This window comes from Capra hircus, chromosome 8, assembly GCF_001704415.2.
Source record: "Capra hircus breed San Clemente chromosome 8, ASM170441v1, whole genome shotgun sequence".
Classification (NCBI taxonomy): domain Eukaryota; kingdom Metazoa; phylum Chordata; class Mammalia; order Artiodactyla; family Bovidae; genus Capra; species Capra hircus.
Genome location: NC_030815.1, coordinates 45,134,887 through 45,160,840, shown reverse-complemented (window position 1 = coordinate 45,160,840; position 25,954 = coordinate 45,134,887). Strand labels below are relative to the sequence as shown.

At 44.1% G+C, this 25,954-nt stretch overlaps 1 protein-coding gene across 3 annotated transcripts in view; it reads right to left on the bottom strand.

The window, feature by feature from the left end:
- TJP2 (tight junction protein 2) overlaps positions 1-25,596 on the bottom strand; it is a 96,522-nt gene extending 70,926 nt beyond the window's left edge. Inside the window, exon 1 of one of the 3 annotated variants that reach the window (XM_018052053.1) lies at positions 25,476-25,596. Coding sequence is in view for 2 of the 3 variants with exons in the window: in XM_018052052.1 (XP_017907541.1) it covers positions 6,872-6,931 (60 nt within the window). In the remaining variant the exon portion in view is untranslated. Of the gene's footprint in view, positions 1-6,871; positions 7,069-25,475 lie in introns of those variants that run through there. The other 2 variants (XM_018052052.1, XM_018052050.1) reach the window with 2 other exon arrangements.

Genomic DNA, 25,954 nt, shown 5'->3' with positions numbered 1-25,954 from the left:
GCTAGTTTGGCTAATACTGATTTCTTCAAAGAACTTCATTCTGCTTTGCTAGATATATTTGGAGAGAGTCGTCCAAGGATGGAGAATGGGCTGGTAGCCTCTGATAGGTACATCACCCCTCCTACCCATTGCTGAGCCCAGCACAAGCAACCTCTCAGATGCCTGCTGCAAAAGAAGGCAGAGAAGAAACCCCACCTAGGATTCAGAAACCTAGGATTCAGAACACTTCCTTTATAAAAAATGTCTCTCACTGAATGGAAACAAACAGCCATATATGGAACATTATTTTATCAGAAGAACAACAAAGGTTCCCGAAGCTACAAGTCCTAGAAGAGAAGTTCACTAAATCCTACTGATGACTAGAATGCATTATTTCCCCAGTTCACCTTCAAGTGACAAAACCTAGAGTATCTGCAGTATTCTCTCATCTCTAACAAAGCTTTTTCTAACATATACAATGGCAAAGATACAACTGGATTCTGGGACTCTCCTGGTGGTCCACTGGTTAGGACACTGTACTTTCACTGCAAGGGACCCAGGTTCGATCCCTGGTAGGGGAACTAAGATCCTGTATGCCTTGTGGCCAACAAAACAAAACATACAACTGGATTCTAATCATTACCTATTAATTACAGCCCAATAACTGTTAGTGAAAGTCGCTCAGTCGTGTCCAACTCTTTAATGACCAGCAAGACTATCCCAATAATTTTCTTCCACAGTGTATTACATATGTTCCTTCTAAATGCCTCTGACTTCTCACTAACTATAAAAACATAACTATATATTTAGTCCTGTGTTTATATAGGGTGTCAGATGACGCATACTACAATTAAAGTTTCCAAAGACGACATCATTTTTCTCTTGTGAACATAATGTATATATTTCATATGGCTGAGTAAAGTCTATGACACAAATAATAATTACTGTATTGATTAACTCTGAAATCCATGTTTACATATGCATATGGGTAAAATTCAGTAAACATTTGTACTCAAGGATGTGACATGAGGTTTTTGCCATGATTAATAGTATAATTTGAAATCCTGGGGTCAGAAGAGCTTCCTGTAATACCCAACAAATATTTTATTTTCAAAAGATCTATCAATAGTCTTTTACCACTATTATCAATACCCCCAAACTCTCCCCCACCCTCCCCACACACACACACAAAATGATGGGGGAACAGAAATGTAAGTAGAAACTATAATCTATAATCTAATCATGCAAAATATTTAGCCTGAAAGCTAAAACAAACACTCATTATCATCAAAATTTATACTGCTATGGTTTGCAACACACCATGATGTGTAAGTGACAGAGAAGCTGCATTGTTTTTAAGATTAAAGACCTGATTTAACTTTAACCATCTGGCAGAGGCACTAAACAAATATCTGGACTGACTTTAAATGACTGAAGAACAAGTTACTAATTGAAGCCCTAGGTTTTCTCATGAAAACTGTGCATACCCACAGAATGAGGGATTCTGGTGACTGAAACAAAGTGTTTTCTGCCGTGGTTTTATTCACCGACCACGAAGAACCTCAATTGCTCTTTTCTCCAGGTCATAGCAGCGTGTTTTTTCCCTATCTCAAGACTTGCAATTCCTATGACAATCCTTGTTAAAGCATAATTTACAGACCATAGGCTTCCCTGGTGGCTCAGATGGTAAAGCGTCTGCCTGCAGTGCGGGAGACCCGGGTTCGATCCCTGGGTTGGGAAGATCCCCTGGAGAAGGAAATGGCAGCCCACTCCAGTGCTCTTGCCTGGAAAATTCCATGGACTGAGAGGCTCCTCAAGCCTGGTAGGCTACAGTCCATGGGGCTGCAAAGAGTCGGACACGACTGAGCAACTTCACTTTTATGAGCTTCATTTTTAATGAGTTAGATGCATTGCATGGGAGGCTGCTTGGGTCTCTCTACTCTTAAGCACTTATGAATGGTGACTAAGACGCATTTGGTAACAGAGGTATGTCCTCCAGGAGTGCCAAAGCTCTTCCCCTCTTTTCACGCTGCTGCTGCTGCTAAGTCGCTTCAGTCGTGTCTGACTCTGTGTGACCTCAGAGATAGCAGCCCACCACGCTCCCCCATCCCTGGGATTCTCCAGGCAAGAACACTGGAGTACACTATCTTACTGCAAACGTCACACCAACAGACCTTAAAATTGCAGAATGGCTCATGGGAAGCAGAGAAAGGAATGAGACTTACGGAAGACGTTAAATAGCTTCACAAATACACTGTCTGGGTAGACAATGGCACGATACACACATTAAGACATAAAGCCCATCAAGCTCAACTTTCCTGTCTTTTCTGAGCCATGCTGTGGTGACTATCCTGAAGGTGTGGTTGAGGTATACCTAGCTCTCCATACCTAAATGTCACACTCACAATTTAAGAGTATTTTCCAAATCTCAGATTTCAAGGGCTCTCTTCACAATTTTTTATCTTATTCTCACTCCGCTCATCCTAATGAGTTTACAGACTGGCTTTACGTTTTTTATTTATACAAGAGGAATGCACGGTAACTGAAGAATGGGCAATGTCCCTCCCTGTACAGTCTGTCTGTACAACCCACTTGGGGGAAAAACACTGTTCAGGAGATAGCAAAAAAGACAAGAGAAAATGCGTAACAAACTTAATAGATGGTTTTCCAATGACAGTCCTGCATCTCCCTTTTGAGCACACACATTATTGAGGCTGATACAGCTTTGGATGAAAGAGACTCTAGTTCCCTTAAAAAGCCAGTATGAAACAGTCACCATTAGGGGAAGACTCATGCAGGCCTGCCTGGGCTCTAGCAGTCAGAGACCAAGTTCTAGGAAGGGCATTTCCTAATGAAGCTGCAAAAGTGGATGCTGGTACTTTCCACCTCAGAACTCTCTTCCTCATACGGTGACATGGGCATAGTACAGATTTATTTGGCTCCTTTCCTAGGTAGCCTTTAAACCTGGAACTAGCTATTGCCAATAGCAGATAGTGGGACTGAGTGCCTGATAAGTTTTTTCCATTGCTGTTATATGACTTTTGCAAAATTTTTAATGGAGATACCAACTCAGACCCTCATAAATTTGCTAGCTAAAGGAGCTTCTACTCATAAAGGTAATCATAAAAGTTCCTGTGGGGATAAAGTAGGTTCTAAATTGCTTTAGGGAACATTTCTTTCTGAACTTTCAAAAAAGCCCGTACAGGACTTCCCTGGTGGTCCAGTGGTTAAGAATCCACCTGTCATTGCAGGGGACAGGGGTTAGATCCCTGGTCTGGGAAGATCCCACATACTGTGGAGCAACTAAACCAAACTCTATGAGCCCCAACTACTGAGCCCACGTGCTGCAACTACTGAAGCCTGTGCACCGACAGCCTGTGCTTCTCAGTAAGAGAAGCCACCAACAATGAGAGATGCCTGCACCACCATGAGAGCATCGCCCCCGTTCACTGCAACTAGAGAAGGCCCATGCTCAGCAATGAAGATCCAGTGCAGCCAAAAAATAAAATACATGTATATTTTTTTTAAAAGGGCCATGTAAAACAAGTTTTTAACCTACACAACAGGTGTTGAATCTGACCCCTGAGTCTATGTTTCTGACCCTGACCCTTGGATTTAGGATGAAGAAATGAACTCAGTAAAACATCTTAGACAATCATTCTACTATGTCCACTTAATTTTCAATGAAAATTCTTCTCAACCCCAAGGCTGGCTGGTCCAAGGCCATTCCAGCCCAGCACTTGTTGCCCTGTGATTACCACCTCAAGTCTGATCAACAAGGCATTTTATAGGGTATCAGCCCTCAATCTAGATAAGCTAATCTACAGCCACAGCTCCTCAATGGGATTTGTTTTAGGGATTAGGCAAGGAATTCCCTGATGGCTCATATTTTTGGTAGAGGCATGTGGAGAGTTTCAGCATGATTACTAACCCTTCCTAACTCTTCACCCCACCCGCCCTTCCCAAACGTCAAGCTACTCTCGCACCAAATCTGCATGACATATGACAGCACACAAGACTCAAGTGGCCCCGCCTAGTTTCAAGGACTTATCTGTCTCCTAAGAACTTCTTCAGAAAAGAAAAACTTGCTAAAGTCACTAGGGATTTTAGCATCTCCCTCAAATTCCCAGGCACTTCTCCCACGAAAGAGAAATGTCTGGCTGTGACCTTTTGTCAATATACAAAGAATTAGACTAAAAGTCTAACAAATGGAGGCAGAAATCCTTGCAAATGGAACTCCCCAGCAAGTGATGCTAAAAAATTTAGGATCTTAAGCATATGAGTGCCCCCCCAAATAGTAATATTCCCTATGTAGGGGGTGTGGGGTAGAGTGTTTACTAGGAAACTGGCTCACTCCTTTGCAGGAAGAGTCAAGTCATTAAAGCATTAGGTATTTCTGTGGCTTTTTCTTAAAGTTCTCTTACTGGCATTCAAGGTCTTTCAAGAGTGTGAGCATCTCTTGTTCTTTCCCCCAGCAACTGCCTTGATACCTACCTGGCATCTCCTATTTGTGCTTCTAGGTCCCACTTGCTTCTAGGTCCTTGCCTTGCAGGTCCAGGATCCTGCACTTAAGAGTTTTCAGCACCTGTTTTGGTTCATATTACAGTCAGCCCTCCATATCCTGAGGATTCACCAATCACAGATCAAAAATGTATGGGGGCAGGGGAGAAATCCCAGAAAGTTCCAGAAAGCAAAATTTGAATTTGACACACCAAGAACTATTTACACATCATTTACATAATATTTACATTGTATATAGTATTGTAAGTAGCCTGTGCTTGCATGCTCAGTCACTTCAGTCTTGTGGGACTATTTGTAGCCCTATGGACCCTTTGCAACCCTATGGAACATAGCTGCTAGGCTCCTCTGTCCATGGGGTTCTCCAGGCAAAAATACTGGAGGGGGTTGCCATGCCCCTCCTCTAGGGAATCTTAACCTAGAGATGATTTAAAGTGTACAGGAGGATGCCTTGAGGTTACAGGAAAATACTATGTATGCCATTTTATATTAAGGACTTCGAGCATCTTTGGATTTTGGTATCCTACGGAGGTCCCAGAACCATTCTCCCCCTTCCCATGATACCCAGGAACGACTGTACAAGCTACTGTTTATTTAGCACCCACTAGTCAGGCACCTGGCACATTTCATTCAGTCCTCACTCAACCCTGTGAGGTGTGTTATTAGCCCCATCTTCCAGACTGACTTACGCTGTGAGGAATCTGTTCAAATGGCAAACTTTCCTCCCCAAAAGAATCCCTGAAGGGAGTGTGCACAGGACAATCCCACACTTTGTTGCATTTCTGTACTGCAGAGTGAACATCTGTATTTCACACTCCCTCCTTCAGCCACAGGTATCCCAGCAGAGAGAGTCTACACAATCTAAAAATACACCTAAAATTTTCAGCTCGCATAGCAGACTCTTAAAAGACAGAAATTGAGTCTTGCTTATGTCATGCACTCACCTCTTCACAATGGACCGGCACAAGTAGGTGCTCATTACGTTATTAGCTGCATGGTCCTGAAAAAGCTGCAGCAGCGAATCGGGGCAGGGAAAATCTCTGACAGCAGCTCAGAAAAAGTGCTAGAAAAACCCCAAAAGACACCACCACCACCACCACCTTAGTAAGGCACCCCCCCCTGCTTTCACCTCCCCAAAGAGGGAAAACGACAGCATCCTGTTCATCTCTCTAACTGGAATACATCAGAGTCGTAAAGATTGGCATTCTTCCCCAACAAGACAGGGTGACAGAGGCATCCTCACACTGAAGTGAAGCCAGTCATGAAAATTTATCAAATAACCAAATTTCATTCTCTAAGGCAGGATATCACATGGCACTCTGCTACAAATGCCATCATGACCACTAACTCCTCACTTAAAAAGAAAACAGTCTGATTCCAAGGTCTGTGTGCAGACTGTCTCGCCCAGGAATAATCCAGACACAAGTGGACCTGTTCTCCCAGAGTGTCAGCACAGCTGGCCCAGACCACCTAAAGATCTGAGGACAGGGCCTCCTGCCTTCTCTGCTGGGATTCCCCCAACTGAGGAAGGGAGGGCAGTTTCTATGACGGGATGAGGGCAGTTTCTATGAGGGCAGTTTCCACTGGGAAATAACACAACCATTATTCAGGCTAGACAGCTGCCAAGGCGGCAGCACTGCCTAAGAACTGAAGCTAAAACAGAGGTGGGAGGCTGTATTCCTTTCCATTACTAAGCCCTGGAGTATTCACTCCCAAGTTCATCCACATTTCAAGAATGTTAAAACCCTGTAGTCAAAACCCTGATTATTTATAATTTAAAATAAACTACTGTGTAAAGCAGAGACTTCACAAATGAAGACAGAAAAGGAACTGGTGACAGGTAAGATAATACCAGAGGACAAAGCATCCATCACTCTCTTCTCTTGGCGTCCTCCCAAACCCCAGCTCCATTTCCTACAGCGAACAACTTTTACTTCTGCAGATGTAACCGATTAAAAGGGAAAATGAGGATTCTTGTCCAAAGAGTTGTCAGTGTGTCTCACGCACACACGCCTGTAATTTTGCATCAACCAACAGAGAAGGAAAACGCAGGCACAGGGCAGGCGGCACAGCAGGCGCAGCGAGACGCCCCCGAAGTAGCAGGGATCCAAGACAGAGTTCAAGACAGTTTCTCCCTACTCGCGACTTAACCTGAAATCCAAGTGACTCTGGAGAACAGAGAGAAGGATCCAGGAGCCTCGGAGGCCACGAGCCACCACCCCCGTCCGGTGAAACCTACCCGCTGCCCTCAACCCCACCTCCGCATGGGAGAGTCCCAGTCACCCATGGCGCCTCCGGGAAGCCCACCACGCGCTCCCAGGCTCTCTCCTCGCGACCCTTCTCCCAACCAAGCGGAACGCAAGAGGGAACTTACAGGGAGCCAACCTGACATTTCCCGCCGAGGTGGAAACCCGCGATCTCCTCGCACCGGCATCTTCGGGCGCGGGTCCCGCGTGGGCGCGCCTGTCCTGGGCCCCGCTCTTCCTCCTTGTCCAGGCTGCAGGTCAGTCCCCCGCCCCGCAGCCGGGTTTTAGCCCGGTGCAAGTCCGCGGGGACCCACCCCTTTGTCCCTCCCTCCAAGGCGGCGGCGGCGGCGGCGGCGGCAACGGCCCGCCCCCTACCCAACGCCGCGCCTCTGCGCCCGCCGCCTGGCCGCGGAAACTCTCAAATGGGCCGCTACCAACCCTGCACGGCCGGGGGGGAGGGCTTGCCGGCGCCGTGCCCCCGGAAACCCCGCGGAGCGCAGTGAGGGACTCTCGGCCGAGGACGGAAGAGGGGGGCGGCAGCAGGGAAACCCCGAGGCCAGAGCGTCCCGCGGCCCCCACGCCCAACCCCCCTCCGGCGGACCCGATGGTTCGCTCCGCGGCGCGCACTGGGGGCAGCAGGTCCGGCTCCGGGCGCGCGCCGGGGAAGCGCTGCAAGTTCGCGTGAAGCAGTGCGTTCGGGGTGGTCTCATTGTCCGCGGGGAAAGAATCTGCCTGCAGTGCGGAAGACAGAGGTTCGAATCCCTGGGTCGGGAAGATTCCCCTGGAGAAGAGAATGGCAACCCACCCCAGTATTCTTGCCTGGAGAACCGCATGGACAAAGGAGCCTGGAGGGTCCATGGGGTCGCAAAGAGCTAGACGCTACAGAGCGACTGACACTTTCACTTTCTTTCTGCCCCCAAGGTCGCGTGCGCATCTTGTACGAACACTTTTTTGGAGAGGTTTGCAGAGGCTTCTTCCCAATTCTCTTCCAAAAGAAAGAACCGGGGAAGCTCCAAAGTTTCTTTTTGTCCTGCGCCTAGAGACCAGACCGGCCAGCCAACACACACACATATACACCCAGGACTGTACCCCACGTTTCTCGGCTCAACAACTGATACCCTGAATTCGGAGATTGTGAGAGGTTCGTGTTAAATAATAAAACAAGACTTTTGGGAAAATATACTCCAAGTTATCTCTTTGGCACATTCCCAACAACTCCAATAGAGATTAAAACTCCTCTTTCATTTCTGAGGCTTTTTTTTTTTTAAGTGAAAGTCGCCCGGTCGTGTCCGACTCTTTGCGACCCCATGGACTATAGAAGTCCTTGGAATTCTCCAGGCCAGAGTACTGGAGTGGGTAGCCTTTCCCTTCTCCAGGGGATCTTTCCAACCCAGGGATCGAACCCAGGTCTCCCGCATTGTAGGGGATTCTTCCCACAAGGGAAGGGAAGCCCCAAAGTAGGTCACAAATGCTTATCAGGAAGAATTCATCAAATTCAACTCAGTACATTTATTCATTGTAGAATCCTCTGTTGTGTGTTAGTCACTCAGTCGTGTCCAACTGTTTGCAACCCCATGGACTGTAGCCCAACAGGTTTCTCTGTCAACCGGATTTTTCAGGCAAGAATATTGGGGATCTTCCCCACCAAGGGATGGAACCCAGGTCTCCTGCATTGCAGGTGGATTCTTTACTGTCTGAGCCATCAGAGAAGTCTCAGTTCAGTTCAGTCGCTCAGTCATGTCTGACTCTTTGTGAGAAGTCTACGTATATATAATTGTGCACAATAAATAAGTTTCCTTATTTTAAAGGCATGTAAGTTATTTGGAGAATCAAAACAGGTACCCTGAATAAAAATATACCTTTGGGTTTGAAATCTTAAGGAAACCGCATTGTGAGAGAGAAATGTTCAGTCCATCCTGCTCTTCGGTTGAATAGTTCATAGTTTACCTAGGCCCACCAGAAGGTAGATGGAGGAGAGCATGGCAACCCACTCCAGTATTCCTGCCTGGAGAATCACCATGGACAGAGGTGTATGGTGGGCTACAGCCATGGGGTTGCAAAGAGCTGAACATGAGTAAGCGACTGCACAGCACCTCAGAAGGTAGAAGGGTTGATGGACCCACTGAGGAGATGCAGAGGCCAGGCTCTCTCCCTGAAAAGTTGCTTCGTTTCCTGCCTAATAAAAACAAGTTTGGCAACTTATGTGGAAAAACAAGTCGAGCAGATGCCTCTGAAAGTGTTAGCTTCTGGCTTCCTTTGCAATGGCAAAGTGCCTGCCTCTGAATAAAAAGCACTGTGAGTAACATTTCCCAGTTTTAAGTCTCCAGAATTAGATACTTTGGTTGTATTCCTGAGGTAAGGTGTTACTCTCCTGATGAAAGCACCATTTAAAAAAAAAAATGTTTCCCAAATTAGGCAGTGCTGACTAATAATAACAATGACACCATATGTGAACTGGTCACACCTTAGTGATGTGAGCTTATACCACTAGCATTTAAAAAGAAAGGAACCCAGAATGTAGCAATTATATCTGCTGAATGATTTTCCTTTTTCTCTCTAGAGTTGCATTGTCCAATATGATAACCACTTGTCACATGTGAGTATCAGATACATTTAAATTTAAATTAAAACTAAAAGAAACTAAAAGTCCAGTTTCTTAGTCATGTTAGTCATATCTCCAGTGCTCAGTCAGTAGCCACACATTTGTGGTTCCCGTATTGAATAGTGTAGATATAGGATGTCCATCGCTGCATAAAGTTCTATTGCATTGTGGCTATTTATTAGTCGCTAAGGCATGTCCAACTGTTTTCATCTCCATGGACTGTAGCCTGCCAGGCTCCTCTGTCCCTGGGATTTCCCAGGCAAGAATACTGGAGTGGGTGGCAATTTCCCTCTCCATGGGATCTTCTGGATCCAGGGATCAAACCCAAGTCTCCTGATTGGGCAGGTAGATTCTTTATCACTGAGCCACCAGGGAAGCCCTTCTAATACATTACAGTACTCCAAATGATGACATACTTTTATAGTAGAAATACCAACATTCGGACACAATACATAGTTCTGACTCATGTTGAAAAAAGTCTTTCAATTGATACAGTACCATTGCTGGTGGCAGTATAAATCTATACAACTCTTTGGAAAAGCAAGTTATACTAGTACATATTTCTCACAAGTGGGCTTGCACATGTGAACCCCATTCCTAGAATTTTGTTTCTCCAAAGAACTTCTATCCAACAAATAATTACTAAACACTTTCTATAAAGTCAGAACCCCCTGATACAAGACTTAGTTAGGCTGTAGCCTCAGAGTTCAGCCTACTACAGTAGACAGTTAGTAAATTATAAGAAACCATTTAAGTACCAAGATTCCTGGCAGCTCAGAGTAGTCTAGGGTCTTTCTGGAGGGGTTCCTCACCCAGACAGGGGTATGGGGTTTAGTGAAGTCTTTCCAGAGATGAGACAGCAGCTTACACATTCTAAAGGACAGGGAGGAATGACTTCGTGAGACAAAAAGAGGAGAAAGCTTTCCAGGTGAAGACAACAAATAACAAGTGGAGAAAAAGGAAGAGATCACAGACTTGCTGTTGAGGTAGCAGGAGGTAAGGTTGTTCAGGCAAACAGAGTTTGTGGTCTACTGTGACACTGCAGGAGTGGGATTCGACTGGCATTTTTTGAAGATCGCTCTGTCAGCTTCTTAGAAAATGGATGAGTTGGGTGGGGGTTGCAGGGAGGGGCATCAGTAAGAATGACAAGGCCAACAGCAAACAAAAAAAAGGATTTTTGTGGGAATGCAGGTGAGAGATGATGTGATTATGAAGTTAGACAAAATAGGCCAGTTCAAGGGATGAAGGAAGTGGAATCAGCAGGCTGGGTGACTGCCTGATCAGATATGAGGTAAGGAAGAGGGAAGTGAGTCTAAGGTGACTCTCAGGTTTCTGGCTTAACTAAGTAGATGACAGTGTCTTTTGCCAAAATAGGAAACAAAGGAATGGGAACAGATCTTGGGAGGGGCTTGAGGAAGGATAGTGAGTTTAGTTAGGGACTGATTGAGTTTTGAGGGTCATGGGTCCTCCAGGTGGAGATGTTCAAGTGTCTACTATGTGCCAGGCATTAACGAGATCTTAGGTAGAGAGGTTTGCGGTAGAGGAAGAGATTTGAAATTGCCAGTGTATCAGGAAAGCTGATGTCATGGGAGGTAATGAGAGTATTCAGAGACATGACAAAAACTGAGGCAGGAAAAGAATAAGGGTATGCCAATACTTAGGGAAGATTCCAGGGAATGCCAATACTTAGGAGGCAAGCTTAAGACCCCAGGGTAGAGATAAAAGAGGAACTGCCAGAAAGGGGAAAAAAAAAAAATCCACTGCAGTAAGGTGTCCAAAAAGTCAAAAGAAGAATGAATTTCAAGAAGGGAAGAACAGCCAACATGGAACTTTGAAGAGTTCAGTTAAGAACAGAAGATGTTCACCGAGAACCACAGATCATCCTGGCCAGAGCTGTCTCAATAACAAGACAGGATTGGAGGTTAGATGACAGCAGGTGACTGGGAGGTGGGGCAGCGCTTCATCGTATGTATAATAACATAGGATGGAAACCATCGCTGTCCAAGGCTGGAGAACTGTTAAACTACAGCAGATCAAATTAATGGGCATAGCAAGTCATCATTCAAAATTATATAAGGAAGTCTGTGGAGCAACAAGGATAATAACAATATAATAACCAATGAGAAAGAGTACAAATAGCATCTATCCTCGGGAGTCCCCTGACAGTCCAGCAGTTAGGACTTTGCACTTTCACTGTCACGGCCCAGGCTGGCTGGGGAACTAAGATCTCACAAGCACACAGTGCGGGGAAAAAAAACAACCAAACAAAAACACTATCTATCCTGATGGCAATAACAAAAAATTACTATATATATATAAAAGAATTGGAAAGTATATGAGAATATGATTTGATTAATGGTGAGGACTGTGTATACTTTTATTTTTTAATTGTAGTTATTGTTTATGAAATGTTTTAACACTTGTCATTATGTATTACAGTGTATAAAGTCTTTAAAGCAGGGTCAGAGGACCTGAAATAACTGTAAAAAACTAAACACTTTTAATCAGATTTCCTCAAGAACATTAAGATTTGGGGATAAACACACACACACACATACATACTTGCAACATGATTTTATAACGTATCATTACATGGGAGCAAAAGAACCCGACATGAAAAGTTTCCAGGCTAACTAAGCAATTGAGTTGGCCTGTACACTGGGTGGTGGATTAGAATCATGAAGGCACTCCCGGGACTTCCCTGGTGGTCCAATGGTTCAACTTGGCTTTCCAATGCAGGGAAAGTTTCCAGTCCAGTTTCCCACATGCCTTGCAGGCAAAAAAACAACACAAAACATAAGCAACAGAAGCAATATTATAACAAATGCAATAAATACTTTTAAAATGGCCCACATTATAATGATACTTTCCTTCAATAAGTGTTTCTTGAATGCCTAGCAGGTACCCTGGGGTAGGTATATAGCAGATAAAGGCAATATACAACAGGGGGCTTGCTCACAGCGTGATGAAGAGAAAGACACGTACACAAACGATGACAGGCACAAGAATTGCTTGAGCACGTGCATGATTTCGGTGCTGGCAGTTAAAACTCTGCCTGAAGGAACGGTACCTTTCAGGAGAAAAGGCCTGGCATTCCTTTCCCTTCCCAAGCCAAACAACCATACCAGTAACTGTGCATATTCACTTAGAGGACTCCTCCTTCCATAAGCAGTCACCTCACATCCCCTAAAAGAACATCCAGGAGAGAGGCATTCAAAGTTCTGCCTTCACATTTCGTTATTTCATGGTACTCTCACTAACTTTCCAGGTTCGTTAACTCCACGTGCATGCACCTAGCAATGGCCCTGGGAGCACACAGCGAGAAGGCGGCTGTTTGGAAGCCAGGAAGGGGGCCCTCACTGAGGACCGAGTCTACCAGCACCTTGATCTTGGACTTCTCAACCTCCGGAACTGTGCGAAGTAAACGTCTGTTTAAGCACCCTGTCCGGGGTGTCCTGCTGTGGCAGCCTGGGCTAAGGCAGCCTCCGTGTCCTATATGCATGGACCCTGCTGCCTTCTCCAGGCTCAGCCCAGCCTGCACTCTCCCAAGCTCACTTCCTGGAGCTGCACCGGCCTTTCTTTGCAGTTGTTGCTCTTGAGACCCTGCCAAGCTCATTCCTGCCCCAGAGCCTTTGTTGGAGCTTCTCTGCCTGGACCACAAAGCCAGCTCCTGCTTAGATTTCTCTTTCCATCTAAAGTAGAAAGCATCCCTTGAGGTTACTACCAGGAAATGATGCCCTCAGGAGAAAGCCAAGTTTAAATTAAAGCAAGAAGGTGGAGTTCAGCTGAATGTTTCATTTACAGTGAGACAAGGGTTTCAGAGTCCAGTGCAGGGTATGAAAGGGTGGGAATGGTAGATGGTCTATTTAGGGGATGGGAAGACCAGAGAGGAACAATAGCAGGAAGGGAGAGTAGCCCTAGAAAGGGCCCCCTCTTTTTAATCACCATCATCATCATTATTACCACTGATAATATGTTGGCATTGCTGCTATTATCACTACAATGAAAAGATATTACAGTAAGTACAAAGAGCATGAAAATTTCATTAATCAGACTTACAGGGAAAGAAAGTTTTCAGTTCTAAATGGATGGTGGCTTCTACTTGCCTCTCCTCTCACTGCTAATGGTACAAACTCCAAACCCCAGCATACCCCACCCTGTTCCTAACCTCCATCCTGTGTAAGCACTGGGCAATGTTTCTGGCCATGATGGGTTCACCTGGCCACAAAGTTGACGGAAGAATTAGCTGTGTAACTCAGAATCAGCTGGATGGATTACAAGTCTGAAGAGGCCCTGGAACGGTGCTGGGGGTAGTTCTGGTTGGAAGGAGGTGGCTGTGGTCTGGGCTGACCTCAGGGTGCCATACTGTGGATGAGCAGGCTTCTAGGAAACTTATGGGGCTGACCTGGGTATATTCAGCCTGCTCAACAGGAATTGAGATACAGCATAATCCAAGTCCAATCCTGGAGATCACAGAAGCACTTTCTGGGATGTGGTTTCATCTGGACAGACCCTGCTACAGAGCATGTTCTGTCTGTGGAGAGCCCTCTCCTCCTGGCAAGGTGCCCTGGATCCTAAAGGCACTGTGCTCTGCGTTTGACATCTTTAATTATTTTTACCACTATTTATATTGCAGAGTATATAAAATCCACACTCTTCAGGGAGAAGTGCTACTTGTTAACACCCCATCAAAAAACCCAGAAACCTGGATTAAAAAGTAATTGGCTAAATGCACACTATGTGCCACAAATCTTTCAAACACTATATTAACTCATTTAATGTAAATCCGTCCATCGCCCCTGTATATTTGATATTATTGCCCTGTTTTAAGATGAGGAGACTGAGCTTCCCAGAGGAAAACAGCTTGTCCAAGGGCATCACAGAGTAGATGATGGGTAAGACTCCAAACCTATCAGACTCACAGTCCATTCTCATCCCTGCCCGCCTGTCCCTCAGTTCACTCTCTGCAGCAATGAGACAACTGCACAGAGTTGGGGCAGAGGTAGGTCTTTGGTTGTCATTATTGTTGTTTTCCTTTGGGTTCTTTTGAACAGACTTAAGAGGGCTTTTGCTGACACAACAACTGAACAAATAATGCTGGGGAATCATATTTGTGAAAATCTTCCTGTGCAATATTAAAAAGGTAAATACCACAAACGTCATTTGACTCCAGCCAATGAGCTAATAGCTAGTACAGATATGAGAGTTGGACGAGAAGGCTGAGTGCCAAAGAAATGATGCTTTTGAACTGTGGTACTGTAGATGATTCTTGAGAGTCCCTTCAACTGCAAGGAGATCAAGCCAGTCAATTCTAAAAGAAATCAACCCTGAATATTCATTGGAAGGATTGATGCTGAAGCTGAAACTTCAATACTTCGGTCACCTGATGTGACGAGCCAACTCTTTGGAAAAGACCCTGATGTTGGAAAAGATTGAGGGCAGGAGAAGGGGGCAACAGAGGATGAGATGGTTGGAGGACATTACTGACTCAAAGGACATGAGTTTGAACAAATTCTGGGAGACAGTGAAGGACAGGGAAGCCTGGCATACTGCAGTCCACGGGGTTGCAGAGCATCAGACACTACTGAGTGACTGAACAACAATGAGCTAGGAATTAGAATCCTGAAATCAAATATGATTCTAGCGTCTAAGAATTCTCAAATTTCCTCTCCCCTAATAAGTTTCTTAAAAAAAAAAATAAAAATAAACCTTTAATAAGGGAAAATTTTTCCTTTTTAAGGGAAAAAAGTCCTCATCTCCCATGCAAGGGAGGGAATCTAAGGTGAGAGTGGCCCAGGGGACTGTCTGTGTGATATACAAGTCCTCCGCGGAGCCCAGAGAGGCCTCTGGCAACTTGAATTGGTTAATCCTGTAGCACTAAGAATTCAGTATCCCTGACCAACACAGATTATAATTGTTGAAGTGTCTCCTTGATTGTCAAAGAATCTTCAGATCTGAAAGGGGCCTTAGAAAAAAAGCTGTTAAGTTTTCCAGGGCAGCCGAGCAAAATAGTACAGGCCTCTGAAAACAAAGGAAGCTGGTCCTGGGAAAGGCAAATCCAAGAGCCATTCTATAAAAACTTGAAAACACATAACATACATTTCTATAAAGACAGCTTCTTGATGATAAGAATCACCTGAGGCATCCCAGGTCCTTCCCTGAGATCCTGATTCAGTGGGTCTGAGAAGGGCCCTGGGGAATTTTACATTGCAGCACTGTACCCAGCAGGTGAATCTTAGCATCAGGAAAGTTTAAGAAATTCTGCTAAAGGGACATTGTTACAATTCTCTGACAAAAGATAACAAGGTTTCCAAGGCAGGTAAAACATTCATTTTGAAGGTCAGAAAATTATTCTCCTGTGGGAAAGGATCAGGGGAAGGGATAGTTCCTGATTTGGGGATAGACATGTACACACTGCTATATTTAAAATGGATAACCAACAAGGAACTCTGCTCAATGTTACGTAGCAGCCTGGGTGGGAGGGGAGTTTGGCGGAGAATGGATACATGTATGTGTATGGCTGAGTCCTTTTACTGTTCACCTGAAGCCGTCACAACACTGTTAATTAGCTATGCCTTGCGAGTTCAGCCATGCTCGACTCTTTGCGACCCCACAGACCCACAGACTGTAGCCTGCCAAGTTCCTCTGTCCATGGGATTTTCCAGGCAAGAATACTGGAATGGGTTGCCATGTCCTCCTCCAGGGGACCTTCCTGACCCAGGGATCCAACCCACATCTTCTGCGGCTACTGCACTGGCAGGCACATCCTTTATCACTGAGCCACCAGGGCTATTAATACACTGTTGTGAATCAGTTATACCCCAAAACAAAACTAAAATTTTAGAAAAGAGAGAAGAATTCTCTTCTGACAAAATGCCTCTGGCTTACAAAAGGGTCAGATGTTATAATCCTCTTGGTATGTTGATTTGCATACATATTTGTACATACATATATCTTTGAGTTTCAGTTATTTTAAAATAAATGATACTTGTTTATTTACACAAACCATACCACAGATCACACACACACACACACAAAAGAATAGTAAAATGCAATTAAAACGTCACAATCCTGAGCAAACCACTGGTAAATAACTGGATGAGCATCCTTCCAGGTACCTCCATGCGTAGGTGAGCATGTAGATGTCCTATATGACATCATGCATCTGGGTACACTAGACATGCCCTTTTGCTGCCTGTTTTTTTCTACATGCTGCTGCTGCTGCTGAGTCGCTTCAGTCGTGTCCGACTCTGTGCAACCCCATAGACGGCAGCCCACCAGGCTCCCCCGTCCCTGGGACTCTCCAGGCAACAACACTGGAGTGGGCTGCCATTTCCCTCTCCAATGCATGAAAGAGAAAAGTGAAAGGGAAGTCGCTCAGTTGCGTCTGACTCTAGCGACCCCATGGACTGCAGCCTACCAGGCTCCTCCGTCCATGGGATTTTCCAGGCAAGAGTGCTGGAGTGGGGTGCCATTGCCTTCTCCATTTCTCTACATAGGAATAGGCAGTTTTTTCATGGCAATATAGTTCTGTATCATTACTTTTCTGTGTGTGTGTTAGTCATTCAGTCATGTCCGACTCTTTGCAACACCATGGACTGTAGCCCACCAGTCTCCTATGTCCATGGAATTCTTCAGGCAAGAATACTGGAGCAGGAAGCTGCAAAATATCCCCATTTGTATGACTATACCATAATTTGCTGAATAAATACTTCAAAGTTCTTTTAAACAATGGTACAGAGCAGAGATCCCTAGCCTCCTGGCTGTGAATGGGTATTGGGCCACAACCTATTAGGAACCAGGCCACACAGTAGGACGTGAGTGGCTGGACAGCTAGCAAAGCTTCATTTGCCCCTCCTCATCACTGGCATTACCACCTGACCCACCATCCCACCCAACCACCATGGTCCATGGAAAATTTTTCTTTCACAAAATTGGTCCCTGGTGCCAAAAAGTTTGGGGACCACTGGTATAGAGGACAAGGTAAAAATCAGATGGATGAAATTCCTAAGATTTATTTTCCATAGATAATGAGAAAGCAATCAGTTTGTAAGTTGTTATTCTTTAGCTGCTAAGTCATGTCCGACTCTCTTGCAACCCCATGGACTCTAGCCTGCCAGGTTCCTCTGTCCATGGGATTTATGAGCCAAGAACACCAGAGTGAGTTGCCATGTCCTTCTTTCTCCAGGGGATGTTCCCGACTCAGGGATCCAACCCAAGTCTCCTGCATTGAGGCAGATTCTTTACCACTGTGCCACCTGGGAAGTCCCACAGTTTGTAAGACTCAGGCACAATTTGTAAGATGTATATAGTATAGACAGTATGTTAGTAAGATATGTTAAAAAACAAAATAGAATAAATGAAGTGCTTTTGTGTTAAGTATAGATGAAAATAAAGAAACAAATAAGAATGTCACTTATAAGCAGAAGAGTTCCAATGAAGGACAAAGTAAATCTTAAAAATTAATATTTAATAAAGCCACAAGAAAAGCCCAATAAAATATTAATAAATGCACTAAATATCTAACTTACAATTTTAGATGTAATAATATAGTTTATATTATTAATAAACATTTCCTAAAATATTAATAACACATAATAAAGCCCAGCTCATGTTGCCTCTAGATTGACAGCTATGTCATCCCTAAAGTGATCACCCATTGGTGACACCCATTATGTACAATTCTGGCCACCTGTATACTCTGCCCCCAAAGGCAGGCAAATTACTATTGAGCTACAGCTACTGGCCAAGTATACTTGGCCTGTATCCCTGCTATGGGGAAAGCCTATGCTGGCTTCAGACACCTTCCATCTGCCAAGCCTCCTGTTCAACCTCAAATCTGGTCTCTGTGACCACACCGTCATTGGGGAAAGCTAACACTGCAAAGGGACAGGACATGTGAAGACTGCAAGCACAGGATTCCAGAGTGTGGGCCTTTCACCTTATTTATATCCTCACCTAATTATGTTAAAAGGGTTTGAATCTTTCCCCCTTGCATCTCAAAGCATGTTTTCAAGGTGAATAAATCATATGACTGGAACAACTGACTTTGTTCTCTAAGCCTTTCTGTCTCATAATCTCTGGGAGAGTTTCCTTGGCAGTATTCTTGGAGGCTAAGACTGCATCAAAGTTACTTCCCACACTTCTAGAGTAATGGAGAGAAGCAAGCATGGTGGGGGGCCATAATGGCTAAAACTACACACATAGAAGGAACATCAAATTCTTTGCCAGTCTGGGCCAGAGGGCAAGGGCAATACAAAGTGCAATCTTTCATTTAGTTTCAGGAATGTATCAGGTTTTCAGCTTTTCTTGCCTCCAAAGTTATTATCTAAGTTTCTTAATGAATCAATCAGAATTTATTTTCAAGAGATTCTGATATTTATGTTGTATACACTAAATCACCTAAGCAGTTTTAGCTATTCTTCCCAATGACATTTTATTTTTCACCTATCTTCTCTCTCCCTGATCTATTTCTAGCTCTCCTAGAACCATCCTCCACTTGCTAAAGTATTTTGATTCTTGTTCTAAATCTTGCCGTAAGTATCCTACTGAGCTAAAGCCATCAGAAGAGACAAATTCAACTTTAACATAAGTATGAAGTCTCTTTCAAAGCGTGTTGCCAGTTATTTTAGTTACCAGACTTAAGATCTGAACTAAAAATAATTATATATGTAATTATTTTGATTTTTTGACTATCAATAATTATATCACAAATATCCATGTCAAACATGAATAATTATAATCAATCATGTATTTTTTTCAAAAATCAATAATTTTTTAAAAATATCAATAAAATTAGGATTAGGCAGGGGAATTCCTATCTAGGGTGTTTTGTCTAATCTCACTGTACAATCAGATTACCTCTAAATAAATCAAAACTTTGGCTGAACTGAAACATGCTATCACCAACCACTCAACTAATGAAAATGTGAGGTATCAAAATCAGGACTCCAGTGATGACACCCTTCCAAACCAGAAACTAATTACATCTTTTTTTTTTTTTTTAATTTTTGGCTGTGCTGAGCCTTCGTTGCAGCACACAGGCTCTAGTGTACATGGGCTCGGCTGCTCCCGCAGCATGTGGGACCTCAGTTTCTTTACCAGGGATTGACCCGGAGTCCCCTCTTTTGGAAGGCAGATTCTTAACCACTGGACCACTCAGGAAGTCCCTGCATTATTTTATTATAATAGGAATCATAAAATAAGCTGCCTCCAGTCTTCCCCACGCAGTCACAGTACCAGGGGTCCAGTACAGGTAGCACACACACAATGTAACTGTTGATTGAAAACTCAACTGCATCTTCCAGGCAGGGAAGAGTCCTTATCCATGAAAATTTCCTGAGGCAGTGCTGTGCTTAGCCCTGTGCCTGTGTGTCTAGCCCAGAGGGTACCTGAAACCAGTTACTGGATCCTGAGTGGCTGGAATACGTGGAGGAGGAAGTGCTGAAGAGAGAGGCAGGTGGAGGAGAGGAAAAACGGTGGTAAGTACAGAGATTCCTTTTAAGAAATGTGGCTGTGAAAAGCAAGAGAGAGGTAGGGATCTAGGTTTACAGGCCCCTGGCATGTGACCTACTATGTCTCTGACACTTTGTGACCCCACGGACTGTAGCCCACCAGGCTCCTCTGTCCATGCGATCTCCCAGGCAAAAATACTAGAGTAGGTTGCCACTTCCTTCTCTAAGGGATCTTCCAACACAGGGATCTAAGCTGCATTTCCTGCATTGGCAGGCAGATTCTCTACCACTGCGCCATTTGGGAGTCCCTTTCACCAGCTCCTGCTGGTGGCGGTGGTTTAGTCGCTAAGTCCTGTCTGATTCTTGTGACCCCCGTGGACTGCAGCCCTGCCAGGCTTCTCTGTCCATGGCATTCTCCAGGCAAGAATACTGCAGTGGGTTGCCATTTCCTTCTCCATCACAAGCTCCTAGTCATGTTTTAATTCTTAGGTTTTGGGTTCTCTAAAACATTCAGGAGTATAATTAAATTTATGTTTCAGAACCTAGGTTGAATATTACTCATCTCTAATATATGCTATACTTAAAATATCCAGACATCTCAGATTTCCAGAGATAAGCAAATGGCTACCACTCCATCTTGTTGACTTCATGAGGGAAGCATGCACTTTAATTTTTGTTTGGAAAACATATTAGACTATAATTACAGCATTCAAACACTTCTTGTTTTTATTTCTCTTCCACTTCAATGGTACACAAATATACATGATGAAATTTTGCTTTAACTGCTAAAGTGACCAAAGTCTTTGTACATAAGTATTTGGGGCAATTCTCTTTCATTATAAATACTTAAAGAAGAAAATATGGAATTATTGCATGAGTACTGACAAAACTACTTGTCTAAACTCTCCACAGCTAGACAATTAAGTTGCTTGAATCCCTGAATGCCGAAACAATTCCAAGTAAAGGTACTTAAAACACAAGTGCAGAACTAACACATTGCTTACAAATATTTAGGTTGGTTTGAGAAGGAAATTAAGAATAGGACATCTATACTCTGATAACCTGTGTATTTATAGGTAGCGGTGGTTTAGTCACCAAGCTGTATCTGACTCTTGCAACACCATGGACTATAGCCCACCAGGCTCCTCTGTAGGACATCTATACTCTGATAACCTGTGTATTTATAGGTAGCGGTGGTTTAGTCACCAAGCTGTGTCTGACTCTTGCAGCACCATGGACTATAGCCCACCAGGCTCCTCTGTCCATGGAATTTCCCAAGCAAGAATACTGGCGTGGGTGCCCGTCTCCTTCTCCAGGGAATCTTCCTGACCCAGGGATCAAACCCACATCTTCTGCATTGTAGCCGGATTCTTTACCACTGAGCCACCAGGGAAGCCCATATGTATAGGGCTTAATAGCAATGTTTTAATAGCAATGAATTTTCAATTTCATATACGCCAGTGGCCCCAACCTTTATGGCACCAGGAAGCAGTTTTGTGGAAGACCATTCTTCCACAGACTGAGCGTAGGGGTGGGGTGGGGAATGGCTTCAGGATGATTCAAGAGCATCATATTCATTGTGCGTTTTATTACTATCATTAATATATAGCAGCTCCACCTCAGATCATCAGCAGTAGATCCTGGAGGGTGGGGATCCCTGACATAATCTGGTAATTTCCCACCACTCTCCTTAAACAGGCAGGACAGGAAACTGACATATAAAAATATCTGATCCATAAACTCAAGAATTAGAAATAAACAGGCTATCAGCTTGGTATCCTGACCTCTACACCGCTGGTTTTCCCAGTGAACCATGAGCAGACATAGCAGAGAGAAAAAAGGGGGAAGGCCAGTAAACAGAGGGAAGCTCTGGGTGAAAGAATACAACGATGAATCAGATCTGGGGTTTCAACAAACCCCAGTTCTGCTACTTCGCAGGTTTAGCGTATGCCACTGCCACTAGTCAGCTGTTCCGACCTACCAAAATGGCAAGTTACACAGCTGGACCTGACGGGCGTGTGATTTATGTGAACCCTCTGAGTTTCCATCTCTGCACCTGTAAAATGGTGTAGTGAGTTGTATGGTGTCTCCCCAAATTTCACACGTTGAAGTCCCAGCTCTCCTTACCTCAGAATATGATCTCATTTGGAATCAGGATCCTTACAGAGGCAATCAGGTTACAGTGAGGTCTTTAGGTGGGGGCCCTAATGCAGTGTGACTGCTATCTTAAAATGGGTTAATTTAGACAAAGAGACAGACACACATAGCGGGAAGACGACCACCTTCTAGCTAAGGAGAGAGGCCTGGAACAGATCCTTCCCTCATAACTCTCAGAAGGAACCAATCCTGCCAACACCTTGATTTCAGACTTCTAGCCTCCAAAACTATCAGTTCAGTTCAGTCGCTCAGTCATGTAATACAAACTATGAGACGATACATTATTGTTTATACCACCCAGTCTGCGATAGATTGTTTTTGTTTTTGTTTTTTACTGCAGCCCTAGGAAACTTATACAAATTAAGATTATAGTTGGACCCATATCTCATAGGTGGGTCTGAGAATTAAATGAAAAACAATGCAGCTAAATATTTAGTACAGTACCGAGTACACTGTAATAAGCTCCCAAATAAATTTAAGGCTTTCATCTTTATTACTGTAGGTTGATACTTCATATTAGAATTACAATGGAACTCTCAACACAAACAACTTTTCTTTTCACAGTACAGCATCTCCAGGCCTCTGAGGTACAGCCTGTCCTCCCCACTTTTTTCTTCCCCTCTCTGCACACCTGGCCAACAACTTACCCTCCTCGGGAGCCTCCTCTCACATAATCACTGCTTCAGGCTTTCTGCTCTGCAGCCCTTTTCACACAGCAGTGTAATTACTGATCTCAAATTAGATTCCCAAGTCCCCCAGACAAGCCTTTACATTCCTCTTAGCTTTCCTCAGGCAGCCTGTGAGGTGCTCATTAAAAGTTTGAGGGAAAAAAAAAAGTTTGAGGAAAGAATCTCTTCACCACAGGTACGGAAACTGGCCACATACTATCTACAAACAAGCCCAGGCTCTAAGACACCTGTTAAAAGTACGGTCCAGGTTAGTGGTTCTCAAAGTGTGGTGGGGAAACCTGAAGTATCAGCCTGGATGGGAACTTGCTAGCAATGCAAATATCCTGGGGCTCACCCCGAGGGACTGAAGCCACAACTCTAGGGAGGGAACCCAGGAATCTGTGTTTTACCAAGCCCTCCAGGTGACTGATGCAGCTAAAGTTTGTGAGCTACTGTTCTGTCTCCAATTCCATGTGAAGGAGTTGGGCTGCTGGTTGTGAGCTCCCCAGGAATTCCTACAGAGGAGGAGTCCCAGGGGAGAGGGGACTGCAGAGGGGCTCTCAGAGGCACAGAAGCAAAAGTTTTAATTTTCACTTTCAATTCATTTATCTATACCCATATTATGGGATGAGCTGGTAACAACTCCAAACTGTTACTATCTAAATTACCTAGCAATGAGAATCCATGTCTAGGAAGTGAGGCTCTGTTCAGACTCTGAGCCTCCTTCCCGAAAGCAAAGAGGAAAAGATGATTTTGCTGCATAAGTAGCAACAAACAAATGCCAGGCAAATAGTGCTCTCCAGAGACTTTAAGATAGTAAAGCAGGGCAGCTGCAGGTAGAAGCTTATAATCAGAAACAGGTAAAGGGCCTTCATGGATGGCCTCCTCCATCCATGCCAGACATTGCTAATGGGTCACAAAATTCTTACTCAACAAACGTGGACAGTGTCTGTATGCTAAGTTGCTTCAATCGCGTCCGACTCTTTGTGACCCTATGGACATAGCCCACCAGGCTCCTCTGTCCATGGGATTCTCCTGGCAAGAATACTGGAGTGGGTTGCTATGCCCTCCTCCAGGGGATCTTCCCGACCCAGAGACTGAACCTGTGTCTCTTAAGTCTCCTGCACTGGCAGGCAGGTTCTTTACCACTGGCACCAGCTGGGACGTATCTGGACATCTTTAACTCCAGGCAGCCACTGTCAATTGATCAGATCTGGCCCTTGCGAAAAACCCATTACTATCCTAGTTTAGGAGTTAAATCCTCAAGTTCTGTAGAGTTAGTATGGGAAACAGCTGCTATTATAGGAATCTCACTGCACTTGGGAATCAGAGGCTATGCAATCTTGGGGAAACCATTTAAAATCTTTGAATCTCAGTTTCCTTATTTGCAAAAGGGAGCTGGCAATAGCTCCTCCAGAATGTTCTGAGGATAAACAAGATGGATGAAAGCCCCTTGTCCAGTCCCTGGCAAATAAAACGCTTTTAATAAATGTCCGTTGGATTTGAAACTATAGCCATGTGGGGAAAACCGCACCACCCAAGCTTGCCTGCAGCTAATTCACCCAGAAACCCAGGTTTCAGTGTTTATCTGTGAAGGAGCTGTGGAGTAAGATGCTAGCTTGGGAAAACAAACTGATGTTGAAGGGTATGTGGTCACTAGTATAGGCAATCAGAACCAGGGAGACATTTATTAGGAAGAGCTTGTTTGAGTCCTTGTCCAAAGACAATGCCAGCTCCAGGTCCTCCTTTGCCATATCCATACTGGACCTCTAAATCATTTGACTAAAGCAACAGACCCTACCCAGAAATCTACTTTCAGGAAAACCACTTCCAGGGTTTGGGCAAGCATCTGTTTTCTTATGTTTGGAATGTTTAAAAGCTCCATAGAGAACATCTCAGTAAACAAAACCCACTCCTAGCCTTGTTAGTTCAGTGGAAACTGAGGAATTCCCCACTCAAGTGTCCCCATTTGGACAACTAGATGGCAAGAAAGGCCTTGGTGTGTGACCGATGCTTGCTATATGTTAACTCATTCAGCTTCATGTTAACAAGCCCTTTTTACAGGTAAAGGATCTGGAGCTCATGGACATTAAGACGATCACACAGTCAGAAGGCAGGAATACTAGGATTTGAAGAGCTATCTGCCGGTCACACTCCACTGAATTCCAACACTGATATGAAGCTGGAATCCACCCCAGTAAGGTCGTCAAGTTTAAACAGATAGGAATTTTGAAACAAACACATGAAAAAAAAATTCTAACCCCATTCTAGCAGCCATGGACTGGCCTATAACCAGGGGTTAAAGTGTAACTAAGAATAAATACATCCTAGCATCTGCCAAAATAGAATTTAATACCCTGTAAATCCCATTTAATTCGTACTTAAAACTGAATCAGTCAATAGATAATACTCAGCCCTTTTTCTAAAAGCCTGTACGTAATTAATCTTTAGAAGCCAGTGTCACTGATGTCTTTTTTATTTTCAGCAAAGCACTTTCCACTGTTATATAATTTTGCTATATCAAAGATAATGGAAAAAATGTGACCTACCAGAATGACTTATAAACCCTACACATCAAAATACCTTGGTATGCATTTATTCTGAATAATGAGGGTTAGACCTAGGTGCTTTATCAGCATTTGCCCAGAATTACCTATCAATTCAGACCATAAACGCAGGCAAGATCTTTCTCACCTTTGGGAAACAGGGCATTACAATTAAATTTTCTTGGATACTATACAATTTCATTACCAGCAACATCGAATAGGGTGGCCTTGACTTGTAGGATGTGAGATTATTTAATCAAACTAGGCCAGTAACTAAAGCTGCTGAGAGACCAAAAGGCAAGTACCTGGTAAAGCAGGCTGTCTGTTGGCACGTGTCTGTGTTTCCTGGAGCACTTGTGCCAAGAGTTGCAGCTGGGATGCCAATCCCACTCACAAGGAGATGACAGCAAGGTAGTACTTCGCACCCTGAAAAAGACACTACTGTTAAAATTCAGCACGGTCATTCCCAGTTTGGCGAGATCCTTGAAATGTACTGAAATTCACATTCTGTACAGTTTACCCACCTACGTTATGGCTTTCAATATATTCACAGACTTGTGCAACCATGACCACAATCCATTTTAGGACATTTTCATTACTTCAAAAAAGAAACCATTTAATCCTCCAATTCCCCCCTCCTCCTCCCAGCTGTAGACAACCACCAATCTAATTTTGTCTCTATAGAGTCACCCCTTCTGGAGATTTCATATAAATGAACTCATATGTGATCTTTTATGACTGGTTTCTTTCACTTGGCATAACATTTTCAAGTTGCATCCAGGGT